At 39.3% G+C, this 25,481-nt stretch overlaps 2 protein-coding genes across 10 annotated transcripts in view; both read right to left on the bottom strand.

Annotated features, from left to right (window-relative positions):
- The window catches only part of EVI5 (ecotropic viral integration site 5), a 226,152-nt gene that overhangs the window by 181,914 nt on the left and 18,757 nt on the right, over positions 1-25,481 (bottom strand). The window lies entirely within an intron of this gene.
- On the bottom strand, positions 486-1,023 carry LOC120856859 (60S ribosomal protein L23a-like). Its single transcript, XM_040232314.1, has one exon. The coding sequence runs from the start codon at positions 1,016-1,018 to the stop codon at positions 542-544; it is 477 nt and encodes a 158-aa protein (XP_040088248.1). The 5' UTR covers positions 1,019-1,023; the 3' UTR covers positions 486-541.

The raw sequence follows: 25,481 nt of genomic DNA, 5'->3' as shown, positions 1-25,481 counted from the left end.
ACAGTCCCTTAGCCCAACATTTTACATTGTTGCTGTTGTTATTCAGGTCCTCTGTCTTCCACTATTGCCCGAAGTGTGCTCCAATTCATGCCCATTGAGTCAGTGATGCTGTCAAACCATTTAACTAAAGCCCTCTGCACTGGCCTTCCATCTGGCCCAGCAACAGAGTCTTTTCCAATGAAACAGCTCTTCACATCAGATGGCCAAAGTATTGGAGCTTCACTTCAGCATCAGTTCTTCCAATGAATATTCAGGGTTGATCTCGTTAAGGATTGACTGGTTTAAACTCCTTCCTTGCTGCCCAAGGTACTCTCAAGAGTCTTCAATACCAGAATTCAAAAGCATCAATTCTTCAACAAACAGTTCTGTTTATGATCCACGATCCAACTCTCACATCAGTACATGACTACTGAAAAGCCACAGATTTGAGTATATGGATCTTTGTCAGCAAAGTGATATCTCTGGTTTTTTTTTTTTTTTTATTATTTTTTTTTTTTATAGTGAAAACTTTTATATTTGGAATTAGCCAGCTGGACTCAGTTTAGATGATCCCAATTTTGTTGGCAACATCCAAAGCATCATAGTCAGGAGCCAGTCGAACATATGCCTTCTTCTCTCCATCAGGCCTGATCAGGGTATTGACCTTAGCCACGTCAATGTCATAGAGCTTCTTTACAGCCTGTTTGATTTGGTGTTTGTTGGCCTTGACATCCACAATGAACACCAGTGTGTTGTTGTCTTCTATTTTCTTCATGGCTGACTCGGTGGTGAGGGGGAATTTGATGATGGCATAGTGGTCAAGTTTGTTTCTCCTAGGGGCGCTCTTCCGAGGATATTTGGGCTGCCTCCTGAGCCGCAGTGTTTTGGGCCGCCGGAAGGTGGGTGACGTCCGGATCTTCTTTTTCTTGTGGCTATGGACACCTTTCAACACTGCCTTCTTGGCCTTCAAAGCTTTTGCTTTGGCTTCAGCTTTAGGAGGGGCAGGGGCTTCCCTCCTCGCCTTCGGCGCCATCTTCATGAAAAGCTATCTCTGGTTTTTAATACACTGTCTAGGTTTGTCTGTCACAGCTTTCCTTCCAAGAAGCACGAGTCTTTTAATTTCATGGCTGCAGTCACTGTCCAGTGATTTTGGAGCCCAAAAAAGGAAAATCTGTTTTACTTTTTTACATTTTACTTTTACATTCAGTTCAATTTAGTTCAGTTGTGTACAATTCCTTGCAACCCCATGGACTGCAGCACACCAGGACTCCCTGTCCATCTCCAATTCCCAGAGCTTACTCAAACTCATGTCCATTGAGTCGGTGATGACATCCAACCATCTCATCCTCTGTCATCCCCTTCTCCTCCCACCTTCAATCTTTCCCAGCATCAGGGTCTTTTGAAAGGAGTCAGTTCTTCACATCAGGTTGCCACAGTACTAGAGTTGCAGGTTCAGCATCAGTCCTTCCAATGAATATTCAGGACTGATTCCCTTTAGGATGGACTGGTTGGATCTCCTTGCAGTCCAAAGGACTCTTAAGAGTCTTCTCTAACACCTCAGTTCAAAAGCATCAATTCTTTGGCGCTCAGCTTTCTTTATACTACAACTCTCACATCCATGCATGACTACTCGAAAAACCATAGCTTTGACTAGACAGACCTTTGCTGGCAAAGTAATGTCTCTGCTTTTTAATATGCTGTCTAGGTTGGTCATAACTTTTCTTCCAAGGAGCATGTGTCTTTTCATTTCCTGACTGCAATCACCATCTGCAGTGATTCTGGAGCCTCAAAAAATAGTCTCTCATGTTTCCATTGTTTCCCCATCTATTTGCCATGAAGTTATGGGACCAGATGCCAGGAGCTTAGTTTTCTGAATGTTGAGCTTTAAGCCAACTTTTTCACTCTCCTCTTTCACTTTCATCAAGAGGCTCTTTAGTTCTTCTTCACTTTCTGCCATAGGGTGGTGTCATCCGCATATCTGAGGTTATTGATATTTCTCCCGGCTATCTTGACTCCAACTTGTGCTTCCTCCAGCCCAGCCATGATGTACTCTGGATATAAGTTAAATAAGCAGGGTGACAACATACAGCTTTGACGTACTCCTTTTCCTATTTGGAACCAGTCTGTTTTTCCACGTTCAGTTCTAACTGTTGCTTCTTGACCTGCATACGTATTTCTCAGGAGGCAGGTCAGGTGGTCTGGTATTCCAATCTCTTGAATTTTCCACAGTCTGTTGTGTACCACACAGTCAAAGGTTTTGGCATACTCAATGAGGCAGAAATAGATGTTTTTCTGGAACTCTCTTGCTTTTTCAATGATCCAACACACGTTGGCAATTTGATCTCTGGTTCCTCTGCCTTTTCTAAATCTAGCTTGAACATCTAGAAGTTCATAGGTTCACGTAGTATTGAAGCCTGGCTTGGAGAATTTTGAGCATTACTTAAGGAAATGGCAATCCACTCCAGTACCATTGCCTGGAAAATCCCATGGACAGAGGAGCCTGGTAAGCTACAGTCCATGGGGTCGCAAAGAGTCGGACACAACTGAGCGACTTCACTTCACTTTACTAGCATGTGAGATGAGTGCAATTGTGCAGTAGTTTAAGCATTCTTTGGCGTTGCCTTTCTTTGGGATTGGAATGAAAACTGACTTTTTCCAGTCCTGTGGCCACTGCTGAGTTTTACAAATTTGCTGGCATATTGAGTGCAGCACTTTCATAGCATCATCTTTTAGGATTTGAAATAGCTCAACTGGAATTTCATCACCTCCACAAGCTTTGTTCGTAGTGATGCTTCCCAAGGCCCACTTGACCCTGCATTCGAGAATGTCTGACTCTAGGTGAGGATGATACCATCATGGTTATCTGGGTCATGAAGATCTTTTTTGCATAGTTCTTCAGTGTATTCTTCCACTTCTTAATATCTCCTGCTTCTGTTAGGTCCATACCATTTCTCTCCTTTATTGTGCCCAACTTTGCACGAAAAGTTCCCTTGGTATCTCTGATTTTCTTGAAGAGATCTCCAGTCTTTCCCATTCTATTGTCTTGCTCTAGTTCTTCGCGTTGCTAATTGAAGAAGGCTTTCTTATCTCTCCTTGCTATTCTCTGGAACTCTGCATTCAGTTGTGTCTATCTTTCCCTTTCTCCTTTGCCTTTCACTTCTCTCCTTTTCTCAGCTATTGGTAAGGCTTCCTCAGACAACTACTTTGCCTTCTTTCATTTTTTTTTTCCTTTGAGATGGTTTTGGGTAGTGCTTGCTGTACAATGTTATGAACCTCCATCCATAGTTCTTCAGGCATTCTGTCTACCAAATCTAATCCTTTAAATCTATTTGTCACTTCCACTGTATAATCATAAGAGATTTGATTTAGGTCATATCTGAATGGCCTAGTGGTTTTCTCTACTTTCTTCAATTTAAGCCTGAATTTTGCAATAGGGAGCTCATAATCTGAGCCAGTCAGCTCCAGGTCTTGTTTTTGCTGACTGTATAGAGCTTCTCTACCTCTGGCTGCAAACAAAATCAATCTGATTTTGGTACTGACCATCTGGTGATGTCCATGTGTAGAGTCATCTCATGGGTTGTTGGAAAAGGGTGTTTGTTATCACCAGCATGTTCTCTGTTAGTCTTTGCCCGCTTCATATTGAACTTCAAGGCCAAACTTGCCAGTTATTCCAGGTATCTCCTGACTTCTTACTTTTGCACTCCAATCCCCTCTGATGAAAAGGTTATCTTTTTTGGAATTAGTTTTAAAAGGTGTTCTAAGTCTTCACAGAACCAGTCAACTTCAGCTTCTCTGGCATCAGTGGTTGGGAGATAAACTTAGATTACTGTAATGTTGAATGGTTTGCCTTGGAAATGAACTGAGATCATCCTGTCGTTTTTGAGGTTGCACCCAAGTACTGCATTCATACTCTTCTCTTGGCTATGAGGGCTACTCCATTTCTTCTAAAGGATTCTTGCCCACAGTAGTAGATATAATGGTCATCTGAATTAAATTCACCTATTCCCATCTATTTTAGTTCACTGATTCATAAGATGTTAATGTTCAATCTTGCCATCTCCTGTTTGACCATGTCTAATTTACTTTGATACACGGACCTAACATCTCAGGTTCCTATGCAATATTGTTCTTTACAGCACTGGACTTTACTTTCACCACCAGACACATCCACAACTAAGCATAGTTTCCGCTTTGGCTCAGCAGCTTCATTCTTTCTGGAGCTGTTAGTAATAGTCCTCTGCTCTTACCCAGTAGCACACTGGATACCTTCCAACCTAGGGGCCCATTTCCAGTGTCATATCTTTTTGCCTTTTCATACTGTCCATGGGGTTCTCATGGCAAGAATACTGGAGTGGGTTGCCACTTCCTCCTTCAGTGGACCCAGAAAACTCTTCACTAAGACCCTTCAGAACTCTGCCCTGTGACCCATCCATCCTGGGTGGCCCTGAACAACATGGCTCAGCTTCACTGAGTAATGTGAGCCCCTGTGCCATGACAAGGGTGTGGTGCATGAAGAGGAACTGCTTACACACCCTTAATAAACATCCCCATTTTATCTAATATGTATGCATTATTAACTCATGCTCAATTATTTCCCAGTTCATCCAATTTTATAAATCTCCACAACATATTTATCACATGAGCAACCAATTTTTGACCATGTCCATTCTGAAAACTGACCTGCTCCATTCTGGACTGACAGCTCTCTACACCTGGTATACAACTGTCCTCCAGGGACTTCCCTTCACTGTTATCCATTCCTCACTTGGCTTGGGTAATTTATTTCCTAAACCCTGTGTCTTTCTATTTGTTGGTACATTCTCTCATTCTGGTGGGTTAACACCTTCAAAAGCCTCTGAGAAGGGCTGAATGAGAGGTAAATTTGAGACACTGCATACATGAAAATATCTTTATTCTATTCTCACACTTCAAAATTTGGCTGCATTACAAACTAGATTAGAAATAATTTTCCCTGAGATTTTATAGATATGGCACTCAATTGTCTTTTACCTTTCACTGTTCTTACTGAAAAATCTGAAAACACTCTAATTTTATTAATTAACCCATTTTCCCTTCATCTGTGGGAAGTTCTCCAACTCTTTGGTTTCTTAAGTTGTAAAAGTTTGCAATGAAATGCTTTGATACAAATCTTTTTCTCCTCCATTGTGCTCAGCACTCTGATGGGCTCTTTTAACTTAGAAATTCATGTCCTTCAGTCCTAGGAAGTTTTCCTGATTTGTTTCTTCGACGATATTTTTTTCCAAAGTCTTATTATTCAGTTACTGTACTTCTTGGGCTGGATTCCTACATTTACTGTTCCTCCCAAGTTGATCACTATTTGCCACAAACCCTCATATTGTTAGGAAGCAGGACAGCTTAGAGATTGAGCACTTGGTCTTTGAAATTAGAGACTGAGGTTCATTACTTACAAAATAGAATCAGACTCACAGACTTAGAGAACGAACTTTCTGTTGCTGGAGGGATGGGACAGTTTGGAAGTTTGGGGTGGACATGTAAACACAGCTATATTTAAAATGGATAATCAACAAGGAAATACTGTATGGCATGGGGAACTTGGCTCAATGTTATATGGCAGCCTGAAGAGGAGGAAAGTTTGGGGAAAATGAATACATGTATATGTATGTCTGAGTCTCCTTCACTGTTCATGTGAAACTATCACAACATTGTTAATTGGCTACACCCCAGTAAAAAAGAAAAAAGACCTGGGTGCAACACCAGCTCCTCTCTTTACTACTGATAATAATAAGCCTCAGTTTCTTATCTATAAAACAGGGTCAAAAATAAAAGATAAAATGTAATCAAAGCATTTGGCATATGTAGAGCACTCAATAAATGCAGCTATTTTCATACTAACAATCTTTCTTCTTCTTTCTCTTCCTGGAGCCTTTATGACGACATGCTCTTAGGTTTTTCCTTCTACTACTTAGGTTTCTTTCTTGCTAGATCCTTTCTATGCTTTATCAGATGTCCACCTTTGGCCACTTCTCTTTTTACTCTGTGCTGAATCAAACACAAACTCTGTACCCAGATGTTGCCGTGTGACTCTGGGCAATTTGTTTCATCACTTGATGCCTCTAACCCCCAAATGGAAAAAAAAAATAAAAGTGAGTTGATAACATATATCCTATGATTGTCATGAAAATTATGTTTTTCTGACACTTAGAAGGCCACGTGGCATTGTAGGCATTCAAACTTCTGCCACTACTACTATATCAGTGCTACCTCCACTGCCTATGCTGCTGCATATTTATTAATAACAGACTCATAATGTTCTCCCCAGTATCCCCTAAGCTTTTGTGTTTGTGCATGTGTGCTGTCACTCATTTGTGCTGGACTCTGCTACCCCATAGGCTGCAGCCCACCAGGCGCCTCCGTCCATGGGGTTCTCCAGGCAAGAACACTGGAGGGCGCTGCCATGTCCTGCCCCAGGGGATCTTCCCGACCCAGGGATTGAACCCACGACTCTTGCATTGACAGGCAGATGCTTTACAACTGAGCTACCTGGGAAGCCCCTAAGCTTTTACAAGAGGCTTAAACTAATTATATCTGGACCCTTGCTTGTCTCCTCTCCCAATCTTTAATAGTTCACAAAGTAAGAATTATTGTTCTCCACAGTGTGGAGATTCCTTAAAAAACTGGAAATAGAACTCCCTTATGACCCAGCAATCCCACTGCTGGGCATACACACTGAGGAAACCAGAATTGAAAGAGACACATGTACACCAATGTTCATCACAGCACTATTTACAATAGCCAGGACATGGAAGCAACCTAGATGTCCATCAGCAGACGAATGGATAAGAAAGCTGTGGTACATATACACAATGGAGTATTACTCAGCCATTAAAAAGAATACATTTGAATCAGTTCTAATGAAGTGGATAAAACTGGAGCTGATTATACAGAGTGAAGTAAGCCAGAAAGAAAAACACCAATATAGTATACTAACACATATATATGGAATTTAGAAAGAGGGTAATGATAACCCTGTATGCAAGACAGCAAAAGAGACACAGATGTATAGAACAGTCTTTTGGAAACTGTAGCAGAGGGAGAGGGTGGGATGATTCGGGAGAATGGCATTGAAACATGTATACTATCATGTAAGAAACGAATCACCAGTCTAGGTTCGATACAGGATACAGGATGCTTGGGGCTGGTGCACTGGGATACCCAGAGAGATGGTATGGGGAGGGTGGTGGGAGGGGGGTTCAGGATTGGGAACTCATGTACACCCGTGGTGGATTCATGTCAATGTATGGCAAAACCAATACAGTATTGTAAAGTAAAAAAAAAATAATAATAATAAATTTTTAAAAAAAAGAATTATTGTTCTCCAGATCTCTGCTGCTATTGATGGGTTTATAATCAGTATGTCACAAACTATGTGAGTTAACCTTTATTTTCTAAAATACAAATATATATCTGTGAAATCACTGAATAAAAAATCAAATTAAATTTTCTTTTTGACAAGAATTCTTCCTATGGAGATAATTTCTTAAAGAATGTCATCTTAACTTAGCATGAGTGATACCTGAATATTGACTAGAATACTAAGTTTTCTTCTGATAATCTCAGCATATTTAAGGAATGGCCAAGAAAAAGACACAGTCAAAACTGAAGGTAACAATACACCTACAAGTATTCCATCACCTATTCTGAGATCTGGTACTATTTTAAATGAATACCCTAACTACCCTTACAAAGAAAATAAAAGCTATAAAAATAACTACTGGAGAAAAGAAACAGAGGTAAAAAAAACCTTCCAAAAAACCATTTTTAAAACGTGACAATCCTCCAAAGTTCTAGGTCACATAATACATGTACTGTTGTATCAAACTATCAGAGGCAAAGGTTGAAGGACACACCAAACTGCAGGCTAAATTCAGACTGCTTCATCTAACTGATTTTTAATTTCTCAGGAGGCACATAACCAATTTCTCCAGCAAATAACATTGCTACTGGCCTTTACAAAATATTTTCATATATTTAATTCTTACAACAGATCTGAGAAGAAGTCCAGTATCATTACGTTGACAAGTATTATTTGACAAGTCACAGTTATTTAGAACCTAATCTGAAAACCACTCTACTGGGTGATAAATATACATGAATATGTAGTCATAACGAAAAGAGACATGTTCTTTACCTTCAAGGAACTAGTTAAACCAGACAAACTGTGAACAAAGGCATGGAAGGTTATATGGCATGAGGACAACAAATAAGAACTCAATTTGTTAGGGCAGTTAAGGACTGCCTTTCTGAGGAGGCATTATTCAAGTTAGGATCTGCCAAGTGAGCAAGAAGAAGCCAGCTGTACAAAGAGCTAGGCAAAGAAACTTAACGTGTTAGAAAAGAGCTGCCCCAAAGAAATATAAGATGAGCCCCAGTGCAAGCCACAATAGTTATTTTAAATTTTTTAGTAGCTAAACTTTAAAAAGTAAAAGCAAATAAAATTCTTTTATCTAACCCAAATATACCAAAAACATTATTTCAACAGAAAATAAATATTTAATGAAATATTTTACACTCTGTCCTTAATACTAAGTCTGAAATTCAGTGTGTATTTTGTACTTACGTATGTGAGTGTGTGCTCAGTCTGTCTGACTCTTTCGGACCCCATGAACTATATAGTCCATCAGGTTCCTCTGTCCATGGAATTTTCCAGGCAAGAACACTGCAGCAGGTCGCCATTTCCCACTCCAGAGGACCTTCCTGACCCAGGGATCAAACCCATGTCTCCTGCATCCTCTGCATCGGCAGGCAGATTATTACTGAGCCATCCAGGAAGCTCATTTTATATTGGAGCACATTTCAGTTCAGACTAGTCACAGTTCAAGTGCTCAACAGTTATACGTGACTAGTGGCCTCCATACTGAACAGCAGAGGTTAGAACTAAGAGGAGAGCATTACGGCTAATTCACAGTAGTTTAAGGGGACATGCAAAAAGATGAAACTAGAAAAGTCAACCAGGGCTCAGTCAGGAAGGATCTTGTAAGAAGGGAAACTATTTGGAATATGAAAGTCATTTAAGATTTTAACCATGTGTAGAAGAATAATATGGTCTTTTCTATTTTATAAAAAAAAAAAAGTACCCTCCTTTATAAACAGATTATAGGGGAGTAAGAGAAGAAGTAGGGAGACTAGGTGGGAAACTGTTAGAGAAATCTGGGTAAGAAACAAGATTTAAGCCATTACAGGGCAGCACAGACTAAGAAAATAGATGTAAGATTTACCTCCAAAATAATACTGTGGAGGTGGAAACAAAATGACTTTCTGATGAAGCAGATGTAGATAATGAGGGCGAAAGACAAATCAAGAGTACAATCTATTCTGACTTGAGCAACTGATGGCGCCATTTACTGAAACCAGAGAAATTGGCATTTTATTATTTGGCAGGGAGTGCTACAGTTCATGAACATGAAATCTTTTCCAAATAAGAAAACAGGTTCTGAGAGGCTCACACTTAAAAATAAAAAGTAAAAGTGAGACTCAAACCTTGATATTCTAAAATTAGGTATATTATTCTCTACAGAAATACACTGTCTCTCCAACATCTATAAATAAAAATAACACATTAGGATGTAGCTGAAGCTAAGCACGGCCTCCTGAGGACACCATCAGCAAAATCCTCAAATGAAAGGCCTTTAAGTTCTTTTATTACACTTTCATATTTTGAAAAATGAAAAGAAAAAACGTTTACCTTCAATTAATATGCCCTGAAGGAGTTTGCAATTAAAATCTTTTACAGAAGACATTTTCTCCTAAACCAAGCCCCAGAGAACAATAACAAAATAGAAGCCAAATGCCAAGACTTCAAAATCAGTGCCAAACTCCTACAGCCAAAGTGGCATTAGTAGTTCAGAAGCTTACTGTTACCACTCTTCAGAAGAAACAGGGTGGTCTACACACGTTAACAATGACTCAAAAACCTGCCTATCTCAGCTTCAGGAATTTAACATTTCTTCTAACTTATTTACTTCCACAAAACCCCTATAATTTCACTCAACAGATATTTACTAAGCACAGCATTGAGTGGGAAGAAGAATATATTTGGTTCCTGTCTTGCCCTGTCCTCAAGTAGCACCACTGATGGAAGTGTGAGCAGACAAACATAAATACAATTAACACATAATGTAACAAAAGCTGAAGAACCATATAAAAGATAACACAGAAATAAACAAATAATTCTGCATCTTTGGCTAGAAGTAAAGGAAATGGGGACCCACTCCAGTGTTCATGCCTGGAGAATCCTGAGGACAGGGGAGCCTGGTTGGCTGCCGTCCATGGGATCGCACAGAGTCGGACATGACTGAAGCGACTTAGCAGCAGCAGCAGCAAAGGGTTCAAAGGTATTATTGAATGGCTTTGGTCACACTGACAAAAGATCCTAGCTGATTTGTATTCCTCCCACTCCATTATTCCCATTCTGTCATTCCATTATTTAAATTACGGCACATTCTGTGGGTTTAGACAAATGCATAAAGGTATGTATTCATCATTACAGTGCAGTCACCCTTTAGTATCCACAGTGGATTGATTCCAGGAACCCCTGTGGACACCAAACTCTGTGGATGTTCAACTCCCTTATATGCAATGGTGTGGTATTTGGATATGACCTGTATACATCCTCCTATACTTTACCATATTTAGATTACTTATAATTCTAGTTGCTGAAGTGTGGCAAATTCGAGTTGTGCTTTTTGGAACTTTCTGGAATTTTTAAAAAATATTTATTTTTGGCTGCACTGGGCTTTCACTGCAGTGCGTGGGCTCACTGTAGTGGCTCCTCTAGTGGAGCACGGGCTCAGTAGTTGTGGCACATGGGTTTAAGTTGTTCCATGGCATGCAGAATCTTCCTGGACCGCGGATCAAACCCATGTCTCCTGCACTGGCACCCAGATTCTTAATTAACCACTGGAGTGCCAAAGTCATCCCTGGAATTTCTTAAAATATTTTTATCTGTAGTTGGTTGAATCCATGAATGAGAAACCCAAGAACAAGGAAGTCCAATTGCATTATACCTAGTGGCTGCACTGCCCAAAAAATTCTCTGTGCTCTGCCTTTTCATCTCATCTTTCCTCCCAATGCCTGGCAACAACTTACCCATTTATTGTGTCCATGGTTTTGCCTTTTCCAGAATATCATGGAGTTGGACTCTTACTATGTAAAGCCTTTTCAGACTGGCTTCTTTTACTTAGTAACAGGCTTTTAAGTTTCCTGGATGTCTTGGCAGGGCTTAATAGCTCATTTCTTTTTAGTGCTAAATAATATTCCACTGTCTGGATGTACCACAGTTTATTTACCCATTATCCTTACTGAAGGATATCTTGGTTGTTTCCAAGTCTTAGCAATTGTGATTAAAGATGCTATAAACATCTATACGCAGGTTTTTGTACTGATGTAACTTTTCAAATCCTTTCAGTAAACACGAAGGAGTATAACTTCTGGACTGTGTGGTAAAAGTGTGTTCACTTTTGTAAAAACTGGACAAACTGTTCCAAAGTGGCTGTACCATTTTGCATTGCAACAAGTAATGAATGATAGCTCCTGTTGCTCCATAACCTTGTCAGCATTTGTTGTTGTCAGTGTTCTAGACTGTGGCTATTCCAATAAGAATATGGTAGTATTTTACAGTTATCTTAATTTGTATTTCCTGGATGACATATGTTGTGGGGTTTTCTTTTCATATGCTTTTTTCCTTCTGTATATCTTTGGTGAGGTGTCTCATAAGGTCTTTGGTCCATTTTTTAATTGTGTTGAGCTCTAACTGTTGAGTTTTAAGAATTCTCTATTTTTGGCTAACAGTCCATTACTGATAGGGATAGCGGATAAAGTCCATTACCGATAGGATATCAATAGGGATATCAGATAAAGTAGGATAATTGAAAGGTTAGTTTAAAAATTCCACTAGGGGATTAAAGACAGAGACAGAATTTTAAGAGAGTTTTGGGAAACTGATGTTAAGTCAGTGACCATTCAAGGAAAGAATCCAGGAACCCAGCAACAATCTACACATTGAAGGAAGACCAGGCACACTCAAGTCATAAATCCTGATAAACACAAGATAATAGACATGGGGTCTGACTCCTGTTACCTGAAGTCAGGGAGCTAATGGTCCTTGAAAAGCAGCATCTTTGCATGCAGCCAAACAGGAATGTAAGCAAAGTTCAGTTCTGTTCAGTCGCTCAGTCGTGTCCGACTCTTTCTGACCCCATGAATTGCAGCACACCAGGCCTCCCTGTCCATCACCAACTACTGGAGTTCACTAAGACTCACGTCCATCGTGTCAGTGATGCCATCCAGCCATCTCATCCTCTGTCGGCCCCTTCTCCTCCTGCCCCCAATCTCTCCCAGCATCAGAGTCATTTCCAATGAGTCAACTCTTCGCATGAGGTGGGCAAAGTATTGGAGTTTCAGCTTTAGCATTATTCCTTCCAAAGAAATCCCAGGGCTGATCTCCTTTAGAATGGACTAGTTGGATCTCCTTGCAGTCCAAGGGACTCTCAAGAGTCTTCTCCAGCACCACAGTTCAAAAGCATCAATTCTTGGGCACTCAGCCTTCTTCACAGTCCAACTCTCACATCCATATATGACCACAGGAAAAACCATAGCCTTGACGAGACGGACCTTAGTCAGCAAAGTAATGTCTCAGCTTTTCAATATGCTATATAGGTTGGCAATAACTTTCCTTCCAAGGAGTAAGTGTCTTTTAATTTCATGGCTCAAATCACCATCAGCAGTGATTTTGGAGCCCAAAAAAAGAAAGTCTGACACTGTTTCCACTGTTTCCCCACCTATTTCCCATAAAGTGATGGGACCATATGCCGTGATCTTCGTTTACTGAATGTTGAGCTTTAGGCCAACTTTTTCACTCTCCTCTTTCACTTTCATCAAGAGGCTTTTTAGTTCCTCTTCACTTTCTGCCATAAGGGTGGTGTCATCTGCATATCTGAGGTTATTGATATTTCTCCCGGCTATCTTGATTCCAGCTTGTGCTTCTTCCAGCCCAGCGTTTCTCATGATGTACTCTGCATAGAAGTTAAATAAGCAGGGTGACAATATACAGCCTTGATGGACTCCTTTTCCTATTTGGAACCAGTCTGTTGTTCCATGTCCAGTTCTAACTGTTGCTTCCTGACCTGCATACAGGTTTCTCAAGAGGCAGGTCAGGTGGTCTGGTATTCCCATCTCTTGAAGAATTTTCCACAGTTTATTGTGATCCACACAGTCAAAGGCATTGGCATAGTCAATAAAGTAGAAATAGATGTTTTTCTGGAACTCTCTTGCTTTTTCGATGATCCAGCGGATGTTGGCAATTTGATCTCTGGTTCCTCTGCCTTTTCTAAAACCAGCTTGAACATCAGAAAGTTCACGGTTCACATATTGTTGAAGCCTGGCTTGGAGAATTTTGAGCATTACTTTACTAGCGTGTGAGATGAGTGCAATTGTGCGGTAGTTTGAGCATTCTTTGGCATTGCCTTTCTTTGGGATTGGAATGAAAACTGACCTTTTCCAGTCCTGTGCCCACTGCTGAGTTTTCCAAATGTGCTGGCATACTGAGTGCAGCACTTTGATAGCACCATCTTTCAGGATTTGAAATAGCTCCACTGGAATTCCATCACCTCCACTAGCTTTGTTCGTAGTGATGCTTCCTAAGGCCCACTTGACTTCACATGCCAGGATGTCTGGCTCTAGATGAGTGATCACACCATCGTGATTATCCGGGTAGTAAAGATCTTTTTTGTACAGTTCTTTTGTGTATTCTTGCCACCTCTTCTTAATATCTTCTGCTTCTGTTAGGTTCATACCGTTTCTGTCCTTTATCAAGCCCATCTTTGCATGAAATGTTCCCTTGGTATCTCTAATTTTCTTGAAGAGATCTCTAGTCTTTCCCATTCTGTTGTTTTCCTCTATTTCTTTGCATTGATCACTGAAGAAGGCTTTCTTATCTCTTCTTGCTATTCTTTGGAACTCTGCATTCAGATGCTTATATCTTTCTTTTTCTCCTTTGCTTTTTGGTTCTCTTCTTTTCACAGCTATTTGTAAGGCCTCCCCAGACAGCCATTTTGCTTTTTTGCATTTCTTTTCCATGGGGATGGTCTTGATCCCTGTCTCCTGTACAATGTCACGAACCTCCATCCATAGTTCATCAGGCACTCTATCTATCAGATCTAGCCCCTTAAATCTATTTCTCACTTCCACTGTATAATCATAAGGGATTTGATTTAGGTCATACCTGAATGGTCTAGTGGTTTTCCCCACTTTTTTCAATTTAAGTCTGAATTTGGCAATAAGAAGTTCATGATCTGAGCCACAGTCAGCTCCTGGTCTTGTTTTTGTTGACTGTATAGAGCTTCTCCATCTTTGGCTGCAAAGAATATAATCAATCTGATTTCGGTGTTGACCATCTGGTGATGTCCATGTGTAGAGTCTTCTCTTGTGTTGTTGGAAGAGGGTGTTTGCTATGACCAGTGCATTTTCTCGGCAAAACTCTATTAGTCTTTGCCCTGCTTCATTCCACATTCCAAGGCCAAGTTTACCCGTTACTCCAGGTGTTTCCTGACTTCCTACTTTTGCATTCCAGTCCGCTATAATGAAAAGGACATCTTTTTTGGGAAAGCTGAGGTGAATTATCATATTTTAATGTATCTTACTCAGTTCAGTTCAGTTCAGTCGCTCAGTCGTGTCTGACTCTTTGTGACCCCATGAATCGTAGCACGCCAGGCCTCCCTGTCCATCACCATCTCCCAGAGTTCACTCAAACTCACATCCATCAAGTCTGTGATGCCATCCAGCCATCTCATCCTCTGTTGTCCCCCTTTCCTTCTGCCCCTAATCCCTCCCAGCATCAGAGTCTTTTCCAATGAGTCAACTCTGTGCATGAGGTAGCCAAAGTACTGGTGTTTCAGCTTTAGCATCATTCCTTCCAAAGAACACCCAGGACTGATCTCCTTTAGAATGGACTGGTTGGATCTCCTTGCAGTCCAAGGGACTCTCAAGAGTCTTCTCCAACATCACAGTTCAAAAGCATCAATTCTTTGGCGCTCAGCTTTCTTCACAGTCCAACTCTCACATCCATACATGACCAATGGAAAAACCATAGCCTTGACTAAACTACCCTTATGCTAATATACATATGATTTAAATATCATGACAGTCTCAGATCATAAAGGGACAAAAGAGGAACTAATGATGAAAGCCCTGATTGACATCTATCCAAGAAAGAGGAAGAAGGTGGTCTTATCCCCTCCCTCCTTTTCTTTGATCATAAAAATCTAGCCCTCTTTTTTTTCAGGGCTGTGCTCTCTTGCCTACAAAAGTGTCCAATGCTAATAAACTCACTTTTTACCAATTGCTTTGCCTCAGGCCACATTTTCCATATCAGAGAAAAAAGAACCTTACTAAGCTTCAGTAGCGGATTTTAATTAAAAGACAGTGGCTTCAAGTCCATGGGTTCAACCTTAGTTTTGGCTGAGTTCAAATCCTATGTGAATAGGAGTGTGGTTTCACTATCATATATGTCTTTAGAAAATACTCTCATTTTTTGGCTTGCCTTTTCATTGTTATTACAGTGTCTTACACAAAGTAGAAATTTTTAATTTTAATGAAATTCAGGCATGAATCCTTTTTTCATGGATTGTGCCTTTGGTGTTGTGTCTAAAAAGTCATTGCCAAACCCAAGGTCACTTAGATTTTCTACTATGTTATCCTCTAGGGATTTTACAGTTTTGTCTTTCACATTTAGGTTTGTGATCCATTTTGAATTAATTTTTGTGAAGGATGTACGGTCTGTACCTAGAATCCTTTTTTTTTTTTTTAATGTAGATACCTAGTTACTCCAGTTATCTTTTGTTGAAATGACTATCTTCTCTTTGAGATCTTTCCTGTAGCTCAGATGGTAAAGAATCTGCCTGCAATGCAGGAGACCTGGGTTCGATCCCTGGGTCAGGAAGATCCTCTGGAGAAGGGAATGGCAATCCACTCCAGTAGTCTTGCCTGGAGAATCTCATGGACAGAGGAGCCTGACGGGCTACAGTTCGTGGGGATGCAAAGAGTCGCACACGACTGAGCAACTAACCCACACACATCTTCTCTCCATCTCATTGCCTTTGTTCCTTTGTCAAAAATCAGTTGACTATATTTATGTGTGACTACTTCTAGGTTATTTCATTCCACTGTTTTGTATAGTCTTTCATCAATACTATACTTTTTAATTGAAGTACAGTTGATTTACAGTGTTAATTTCTAGGGTACAGCAAAGTGACTCAATTATATATACATATTTATATATATATAACTTTTTCATATTCTTTTCCCATTATTGTTTATCACAGGATACTGAGTATAGTTCCCCATGTTATACAGTAGGACCTTGTTATTTATCCACCATACTGCCTTTTTTTCCCCCCCAATCAGCATCTGAAGTTTGTCCATCTGTCTGTCACCATCAACTCACTCCTTTCTCCTCCCTCCCTTTAGAAAAAATTTTCATTTTAACTAAAGTATAGTTGGTTTACAATGTATGTTAGCTTCTGCTATACAGCAAAGTAAGTCAGTTATACATATATCCACTCTTTTTTAGATTCTTTACCCATATCGGTCATTACAGAGCACTGAGTAGAGTTCCCTGTGCTATACAGTAGGTCCTTATTAGTTATCTATTTATATACAGTAGTGTGTATATGCCAATCCCAATCTTCCAATTTATCCCTTCCTCTCCACCACACTGTTTTGATTACTGTAGCTTTATAGTATATCTTGAAATTGAATTGTGTCAGTCTTCTAGCTTTCTTCTTCACCTTGAACAGTGTTGGCTGTTCTGGATCTTTTGCTTCTCCTTATAAACTTTAGAGTCAGTCTGCCAAAATCAAAGATAATTTTCTGGGGGTTTTAGAGAGATTTAAGTTGGGAAGAACTGATCTTCTTACAAACTGAGTGTTCCAATCTATAAATATGGAATATCTATTTATTTAGTAGCTTTTTTCATTCAGAGATTTATACTTTTCCTCAAATAGACCCTGCACATACTGTTAGATTTATACCTAAATAATTCATTTTTCAAGATGTTACTGTAAATGGCATTGTGTTTTTCAATTCAAATTCCACCTGTTCATTGCTGATATATAGTAAATCAATTGACTATGTTTTTTTTTTCCTGTAACCCTCCTATAATTGCTTATTAGTTCCATGAAGTTTTTGTGGTAGAAACCTTTCAGAGTTTCTAAGTCATGTCATCTGTGAACAGTTTTCGTTGTTGTTGCTCCCAGTCTGTATACCTTTAACTTCCCTTTTTAAAAAAAAAAGAATCTTACTGCATTAACTAGGACTTCCAGTATGGTGTTGAAATGCAGTGGGATAGGGAATATCCTTGCTTTGTTCCTGATCTTAGTGGGAAAGCTACAGGTTTCTCACTATTAAGTACAATAACTGTATAATTTTGTATACATTCTGTATCAAGTTCAAAGACAGTTTGCTAGGTGTTTTCATCATAAGTGGGCAATGGATTTTGTCAAATGTTTTTCTGCATCTATGGATACAATTTTTCTACTTTAGCCTGTTGATGTGGTTGATTATATCAAGTGATTTTCAAAACTTAAACCAGTCCTTCGTAACTGAGATGAATCCGATTTCATCACAATATGTTATTCTTTTTATACATTGTTGGATTCAATTTGGTAATATTTTGTTGAGAATTTCTGCATCTATGTTCATAAGATATTTGGGTCTGCATGATACCTTTTAATGTCTTTGTCCAGTTTTGGTATTAGGGTAATGCTGGCCTCACAGAATGTAGTTAGGAAGTACTTCCTCTGCTTCTATCTTCTTAAAGAGACTATAGAGAATTGATATAATTTTATCCTTAACTGTTCAGTAGAATTCATCAGTGAATTCACAGGGGTCTAGTGCTTTCTGTTCTGGAATGTTATTAAAATTGATTCAATTACTTTAATAGAAATTGTCAATTCTTGGGACTTCCCTGGCAGATCACTGATTATGACTCCATGCTTCCACTATAACGAGCAGGGGTTCGATCTTTGGTCAGAGAACTAAGCTAAGATCTCATATGCTGCATGGTGTGGCAAAAAATTTTTTATTACTTTTTAATTAAAAAACCTGTCTATTCTTCTGTGAGTTGGGGCAGATGGTGTCTCTCAAGAAACTGGTAGAATGTCATCTGTCTTGATGAATCTTCCATGTAAGCTTTAGTAGTCTGTACAGTCTACTGTTGTTGGATGAAGTAGTCTATATTAACAGACGTTTGTTATATTTAGTTGTTGGATGGTGCTATTGAACTCAACTGTGTCCTCACTGTCCACTGAATGTGTCCATTTCTTCAGTTCAGTTCAGTCGCTCAGTCGTGTCCAACTCTTTGCGACCCCATGAATCACAGCACGCCAGGCCTCCCTGTCCATCACCAACTCCCATAGTTCACTCAGACTCATGTCCATCGAGTCAGTGATGCCATCCAGTCATCTTATCCTCTGTTGGCCCCTTCTGCTCCTGCCCCCAGTCCCTCCCAGCATCAGAGTCTTTTCCAATGAGTCAACTCTTCGCATGAGGTGGCCAAAGTACTCTGGAGCTTCAGCTTTAGCATCATTCCTTCCAAAGAAATCCCAGGGCTGATCTCCTTCAGGATGGACTGGTTGGATCTCCTTGCAATCCAAGGGACTCTCAAGAGTCTTCTCCAACATCACAGTTCAAAAGCATCAATTCTTCGGCACTCAGCTTTCTTCACAGTCCAACTCTCACATCCATACATGACCACAGGAAAAACCATAGCCTTGACTAGCCGGACCTTTGTTGGCAAAGTAATGTCTCTGCTTTTCAATATGCTGTCTAGGTTGGCAATAACTTTCCTTCCAAGGAGTAACCGTCTTTTAATTTCATGGCTGCAGTCACCATCTGCAGTGATTTTGGAGCCCAAAAAAAGAAAGTCTGACACTGTTTCCCCATCTATTTCCCACGAAGTGATGGCCCAGATGCCGTGATCTTCATTTACTGAATGTTGAGCTTTAAGCCAACTTTTTCACTCTCCTCTTTCACTTTCATCAAGAGGCTTTTTAGTTCCTCTTCACTTTCTGCCATAAGGGTGGTGTCATCTGCATATCTGAGGTTACTGATATTTCTCCCAGCAATCCTGATTCCAGCTTGTGCTTCTTCCAGCCCAGCATTTCTCATGATGTACTCTGCATATAAGTTAAATAAGCAGGGTGACAATATACAGCCTTGATGTACTCCTTTTCCTATTTGGAACCAGTCTGTTGTTCCATGTCCTGTTGCTTCCTGACCTGCATATAGGTTTCTCAAGAGGGAGGTCAGGTGGTCCAGTATTCCCATCTCTTGAAGAATTTTCCACAGTCTGTTGTGATCCACACAGTCAAAGGCTTTGGCACAGTCAATAAAGCAGAAATAGATGTTTTTCTGGAACTTTCTTGCTTTTTCCATGATCCAGCGGATGTTGGCAATTTGATCTTTGGTTCCTCTGCCTTTTCTAAAACCAGCTTGAACATCAGGAAGTTCACGGTTCACATATTGTTGAAGCCTGGCTTGGAGAATTTTGAGCATTACTTTGCTAGCGTGTGAGATGAGTGCAACTGTGCGGTAGTTTGAGCATTCTTTGGCATTGCCTTTCTTTGGGATTGGAATGAAAACTGACCTTTTCCAGTCCTGTGGCCACTGCTGAGTTTTCCAAATGTGCTGGCATATTGAGTGCAGCACTTTGACAGCATTATCTTTCAGGATTTGAAACAGCTCAACTGGAATTCCATCACCTCCACTAGCTTTGTTCATCCATTTCTTAGAGGAGTATTAAAGTCTCTAGCTGTGAAAATGGATTCATTTATTTCTGCTTGCAAATCTTCAGTTTTTGGCTCAGTTTGGTGTCCTTGTTTAGATGTATACATATCAAGGATTGTTATGTCTTCTTGATGAACTGATCCCCTTTTCATTATATATCCCCTTCTCTGCTTATCCCTGAAAACTTTCCTTGGTCTGCAATCTGCTATCTGAAATTAATACAGTTGTTCTGTCTTAATTAGTGTTAGCAACTGTGTATCTTTTATATCTTTCTCCATTCATTTACTTTTAATCTATGTGGGTTTTTTTTTTTTTTTGAGGAATAGTTGATTTACAACATTATATAAGTTTCAGGTGTATAACAGTGATTCACAATTTTTAAAGGTGGTGGCTCAGAAGTTAAAGCGTGTGCCTCCAATGTGGGAGACCCGGGTTCGATCCCTGGGTCGGGAAGATCCCCTGGAGAAGGAAATGGTAACCCACTCCAGTATTCTTGCCTGGAGAATCCCATGGACGGAGAAGCCAGGTAGGCTACAGTCCACGGGGTCGCAAAGAGTCGGACACAACTGAGCGACTTCACTTCACTTCACTCTACTTTTGGTTATTATAAAATATTGGCTATATTCATTTCCTGTACTATCTATCCCTATAGCTTATTTACTGTATATATAGTAGTCTGTACCTCTTAATCCCCTGTCTGTATGGGTCTTTATATTTAAAGAGGATTTCCTATAGACAACATAGCTGAATCTTGTTTTTCACCTACTCTAACAATCTCTATCTTTTAATTTGTGCATTTATACTATTGATGTTCAAAGTGATTACTGATACAGTTGGACTAATACCTACCAAATTTGTTATTGTTTGCTTCCTTGTTCTTTGTTGCTATTTTTGTCTTCTATTCTTTTTCTGACTTTCATGGTTTTAAGAAAAACTTTATATGATTCTATTCTCTCTCCTCTCTTAGTATATTGGTTATATTTTTTCTTTTATACATTTCTTAGTGGTTACCCAATTACAGCTAATCCAATTCTACTTTCAAATAACACTATACCACTTTATGGGTAGTATAAGAACCTTATGATAAGGAAATAATCCTAAATCCTCCCCTCCCCCCATGCCCATGTTTCATTGGTATTATTCATTGCACTTATGCATAGCATACATATATATATATGTAAGAATACATATATATATAAGAATACATAATGAAACACACTACTGACATTATCTTGAACAAACTTATATATTAGGTCAATGATAACAAAAAAATTAAAGTTTTTATTTTACCTTCACTTATTCCTTTTTCATGACTCTTCTTTTCTTTATTAAGGAAGTAAGGTCTGAGGTTCTGATCTACATTACTTTCCTTCTCTGTAAAGAACTTATTTTAACATTTCTTGCAAGGCAGGTCTACTGGCAACAAATACACTTAATTCTTGTTTGACTGAGAAAATCTATTTTTCCCTCACTTTTGAAGAATAATACTGCAAAGCACAGAATTCTTCTCAGCACTTTTAAGTATTTCGCTCTATTCCCTTCTTGATCATGTGATTCCTGAGAAGTTGGATGTAACTCTTAAAATTGCTTCTCTATAGGTAAAGGTGTTTTTTTGCTCTGGTTTCTTTCAGGATTTTGTTTTTCTTAATCTTTGATTTTCTGTAGTTTGAAAATGATATGCCTATGTAGTTTTCTGAGCACCTATCCTGCTTCATTCTGAGTTTCCTGGATCTATGATTTGGTATGTGACATTAATTGAGGGCAATTCTCAGTCATTATTGCTTCAATTATTTCTTCTGTTCTTTTCTCTTTCCTTTCCTTCTGGAATTCCCATTACACATGTGTTATACCTTTTGTAGTTATCCCACAATTACTGGATATTCTATTTTTTTAGTCACTTTTCCTCTTTGCCTTTCAGTTTTGGTGGTTTCTACCTAGCTATTCTTAAACTCAGAGATTCTTTCCTGAGGCATATCCAGTCTGCTATAAGCTGAACCAAATGCATTCTTCATTTCTGTTACGGTGTTTTTTATCTCTACTATTTATTTTTGGTTTCTTTCTTATAATTTCCACCCTCTCCTAATATTGCCCATCTATCGTGTCAGCTATTTACTTTATCCATTAGAGGCCTTAGCATCTTAATCACAGTTGCTTTAAAGTCTTCTTTTGTCTGATAATTCTAACATCCTTACAGTATCTGAGTCTGGTTCTAATGCTTGCACTGTATCTTCAAATTGTTTTTCGTCTTTAGTGTGTCTTATAACTGCTTTATAGATATGATGTACTGGGTAAAAGGAACTACTGTAAATAGGCCTTTATTAACAATGTGGTAGTACAGTATGGAGGGAAGGGAAGCATTTTATAGTCCTATGATTAGATCTTAATCTCTCAGTGAGCCTGTATCTCTGACCTTTGAACTTTGAACTTTACATGTGCCACTCAGTCATCTCCCACTCCCATCACTTCCCTCCCCTTATGTGAGACAAAATGGCCAGACAAGGACAGAGCTGTTTATTTCCCCCAGGTCAGTTAGGCCCTGATCAAACTCCAGGAGATGAGGCTCTGGTCAAACACTATCTCCTGAGGGCAGATGTTGTTTAGAAAAGAATATTCTGGTGTATTTCTAAACATTTCCTTTTCTTTTCCTCCAGCTGGAAGCAAGAGGGGATTTTTCTCTCATATTCACTGTGAAAACCTGGCTAAGTTCCTGGAGGCAAAATTCACAAAAGTGTTGGGGCACCAAAGACTGGGTCCACTTGGAGTTTTTATCTCTCAGACCTGTTCACACTGAGCCGGCAGCAATTCATCAGTTTTAGTTCAGGCTTCCATTCCCTACCACCAGTTCCCACAGATGTTTCAAACTCATAGGTTTCTCTCCAGTAAGTTGTAATTCTCCGTATCTACCTCTGTGTTTCTCCAACTTAGCGGGCAGTGCTCTGTCTTGTGGCCTCACTTTTTGTGAATATAAGAATCACTGATTTTTCACTTTGTTTAGTTTTTTACCTGTTGTTAAGGGGAAGTGGCAACTTCCATGCTGAACCAGAAACTGGAAGTTATCGAGGTACAGCTCAGGGGTAGAGCATTTGACTGCAGAACCTGCAAGTTGTAACTTTATTTTAAAAAGATGGTTAGGGGAAAAAAAGATGGTTAGGAAGACAAGGCAGACCACATGCAGAATGCTAATGTAGCAAAAAGTGAAAAAGGAACTCAAATTATACACAAATTTTCATAAGGACAAAGACATAAGCAAAGAAGAGAATAGAAGAAAATATATTAAAATTAAAACCAAGAAACTCAATGATATAGTAGTGAATTGTGGAGATGTGAAGAATCCTTTCCTTTCTTTTTCCAATTATCTCCAATTTAGTTATACTAAAAACTATAAAATTACAGAATGATACATCCAAAAAAAGTGAAAGAAGTGAAAGTGAAATGATCAAGAAGAAATAAAGGTTAAAAGAATACTATGTAATAAGCCAAAGAAGATAAATATTTTCTGATTTGTTTTTAAAATAAGTCTCATTTATGAATATTTTCATTTGTGATCCATATTTACAAAAAAATGAAAAAACCATGAAGAAAAATTATCCATAAAATCACCAATCTGCGTAGTCTTTTTTTTTTTTTTTTCAAAAACGATGGAGCATGAACAAGGGAAGCATGAAGAAGCATGAATGAGACCTTAGCCTTACTAAGAAGTAAAACTGTGAACTAGCCACAAGGCTCTCACAGTTTCCAAACAGACTGTTTCCTAACTAGGGTAAAATATACAGGACATAAAAACCCACCATTGTAACAATTTTTAAGTGTGCAATTCACTGGAATTAATTATATTCACAATGAGGTACAACTATCACTACTGCCTATTTCAAAAACATTTTCTTTACCAAACAGAAACTACCATTCCTCTTTCTCCATAGCCTCTAATCTACTTTCTGACTTTGTGAATTTAACTATTCTAGAAATATAAATAGAATCATACTAATACATACAATCTGGAGGAGGAAATGACAACCCACTCCAGTATTCTTGCCTGGAAAATCCCATGGACAGAGGAGCCTGGTAGGCTACAGTCCATAGGATCACAAAGAGTCAGACACGGCTTAGTGACTAAACAACAGCAAACAATACATATAATATTTGTCCTTTTCTGTCTTGGCTTATTTCATTCAGCATAAAGTTTTCAAGGTTCATCCACACAGCAGCATGTATCAGAACTTCATTTCTTTTTATGACTGAACAATATTCTATTATATATACTTTTCCCATTCTTCATGGTGCTAGAATAGAAACTCAGGGCAGAAAAACTGGAGAGAGAAAGGAAGGTATGGAGGGAGGAAGGGTTGTGGGGAGGTGGAAGGAGAGAGAAGGGAGGGAGAGAAGAAGGAAAGAAAGAACACTACTCATCTAATGTTTATCCCTTCTTCTATCGATGGACATGTGGGTTGTTGCCAACTTTGTGGTATTGTGAATAATGCTGCTATGAACACGGCATACAAATGCCAAATAGACCTTTAATAGTCTGCTCTGGCTAAAGGAAAACAGCAACAGAAGCTGCCAACAGCAATTACCACAACAGACTTGAAGAGAATATAAGACATTAACTTTACGGAGTTTTTTCAGCTGCACCACACAGCATGCAGGGTCTTGGCTCCCTGACCAGGGAGAGAGCCCCTGCAGTGGAAGCTCAGAGTCTTACCCGCTGGACCACTGAGGAAGGCCCAACTTTATGATTTTAAAATTGTCTATACTTCTGATTTTTCCAAATTTTCCTAAACAGATATGTATTATTTGCATTATTGAGGGGAAATCATTTTTTAGACTCCTCTATCATGACAGACTGCTGCTGCTGCTAAGTCGCTTCAGTCATGTCCGACTCTGTGTGACCCCATAGACGGAAGCCCACCAGGCTCCCCCGTCCCTGGGATTCTCCAGGCAAGAACACTGGAGTGGGTTGCCATTTCCTTCTCCAATGCATCAAAGTGAAAAGTGAAAGGGAAGTTGCTCAGTCATGTCCGACTTTTCACGACCCCATGGACTGCAGCCCACCAGGCCCCTCCGCCCATGGGATTTTCCAGGCAAGAGTACTGGAGTGGGTTGCCATTGCCTTCTCCAATCATGACAACTATATATGTTCTACTCTGAAAAATATATTTGCAAGAAGGAAACAAAAGGTAGAGAGCAAAAATACTGAAATAATATATTAAGAAATCATTACTGAGGTCAGGATTGAGGTTAGGAGCACTACTGAGAAGGCATCTCCTTTTTGTTCTGACCAAAGTATTACTTGCCCTCTGTAATGCCTAGCACAGCACCCGGTACATACCAGAAACTCAACAACAAAAATTGGTTAAAAAATAGATGACAAATTCTATAGCTCTCTGAGCTCCTCCAACTACATCATATTCTTTAAAGTATTTATACTCAAGTCTGAAATGGACTATTAGAAACATCTCAAGTTTCAGTAAGTTTTATATGAACTTATGGAGAAATTGGCCAGTACCTGAATGACAGGCAATTGTACCTCTAGGACTATTATTTAAACTACAACTCTGACTGCTTAACAAGACTGCAAACCCAGAGTTCACTAACTTATAGTATCATACTTTTTAAGTAGGTCTTTGTCTGTGTGTATTGCCAAATGGGTCCAGAGAGGTCTTTTCATCTTTGCTTCCAAAATA

Source organism: Oryx dammah, unplaced genomic scaffold, assembly GCF_014754425.2.
Source record: "Oryx dammah isolate SB20612 unplaced genomic scaffold, SCBI_Odam_1.1 HiC_scaffold_28, whole genome shotgun sequence".
NCBI lineage: Eukaryota > Metazoa > Chordata > Mammalia > Artiodactyla > Bovidae > Oryx > Oryx dammah.
Note: the sequence above shows the minus strand (reverse complement) of the source record. Positions and strands in the feature narration are given on the sequence as shown.

What these genes read in the sequence shown, in the direction of transcription:
- LOC120856859 (XM_040232314.1), bottom strand. Translation starts at nt 1,018, where the DNA reads ATGAAGATGGCGCCGAAGGCGAGGAGGGAAGCCCCTGCCCCTCCTAAA.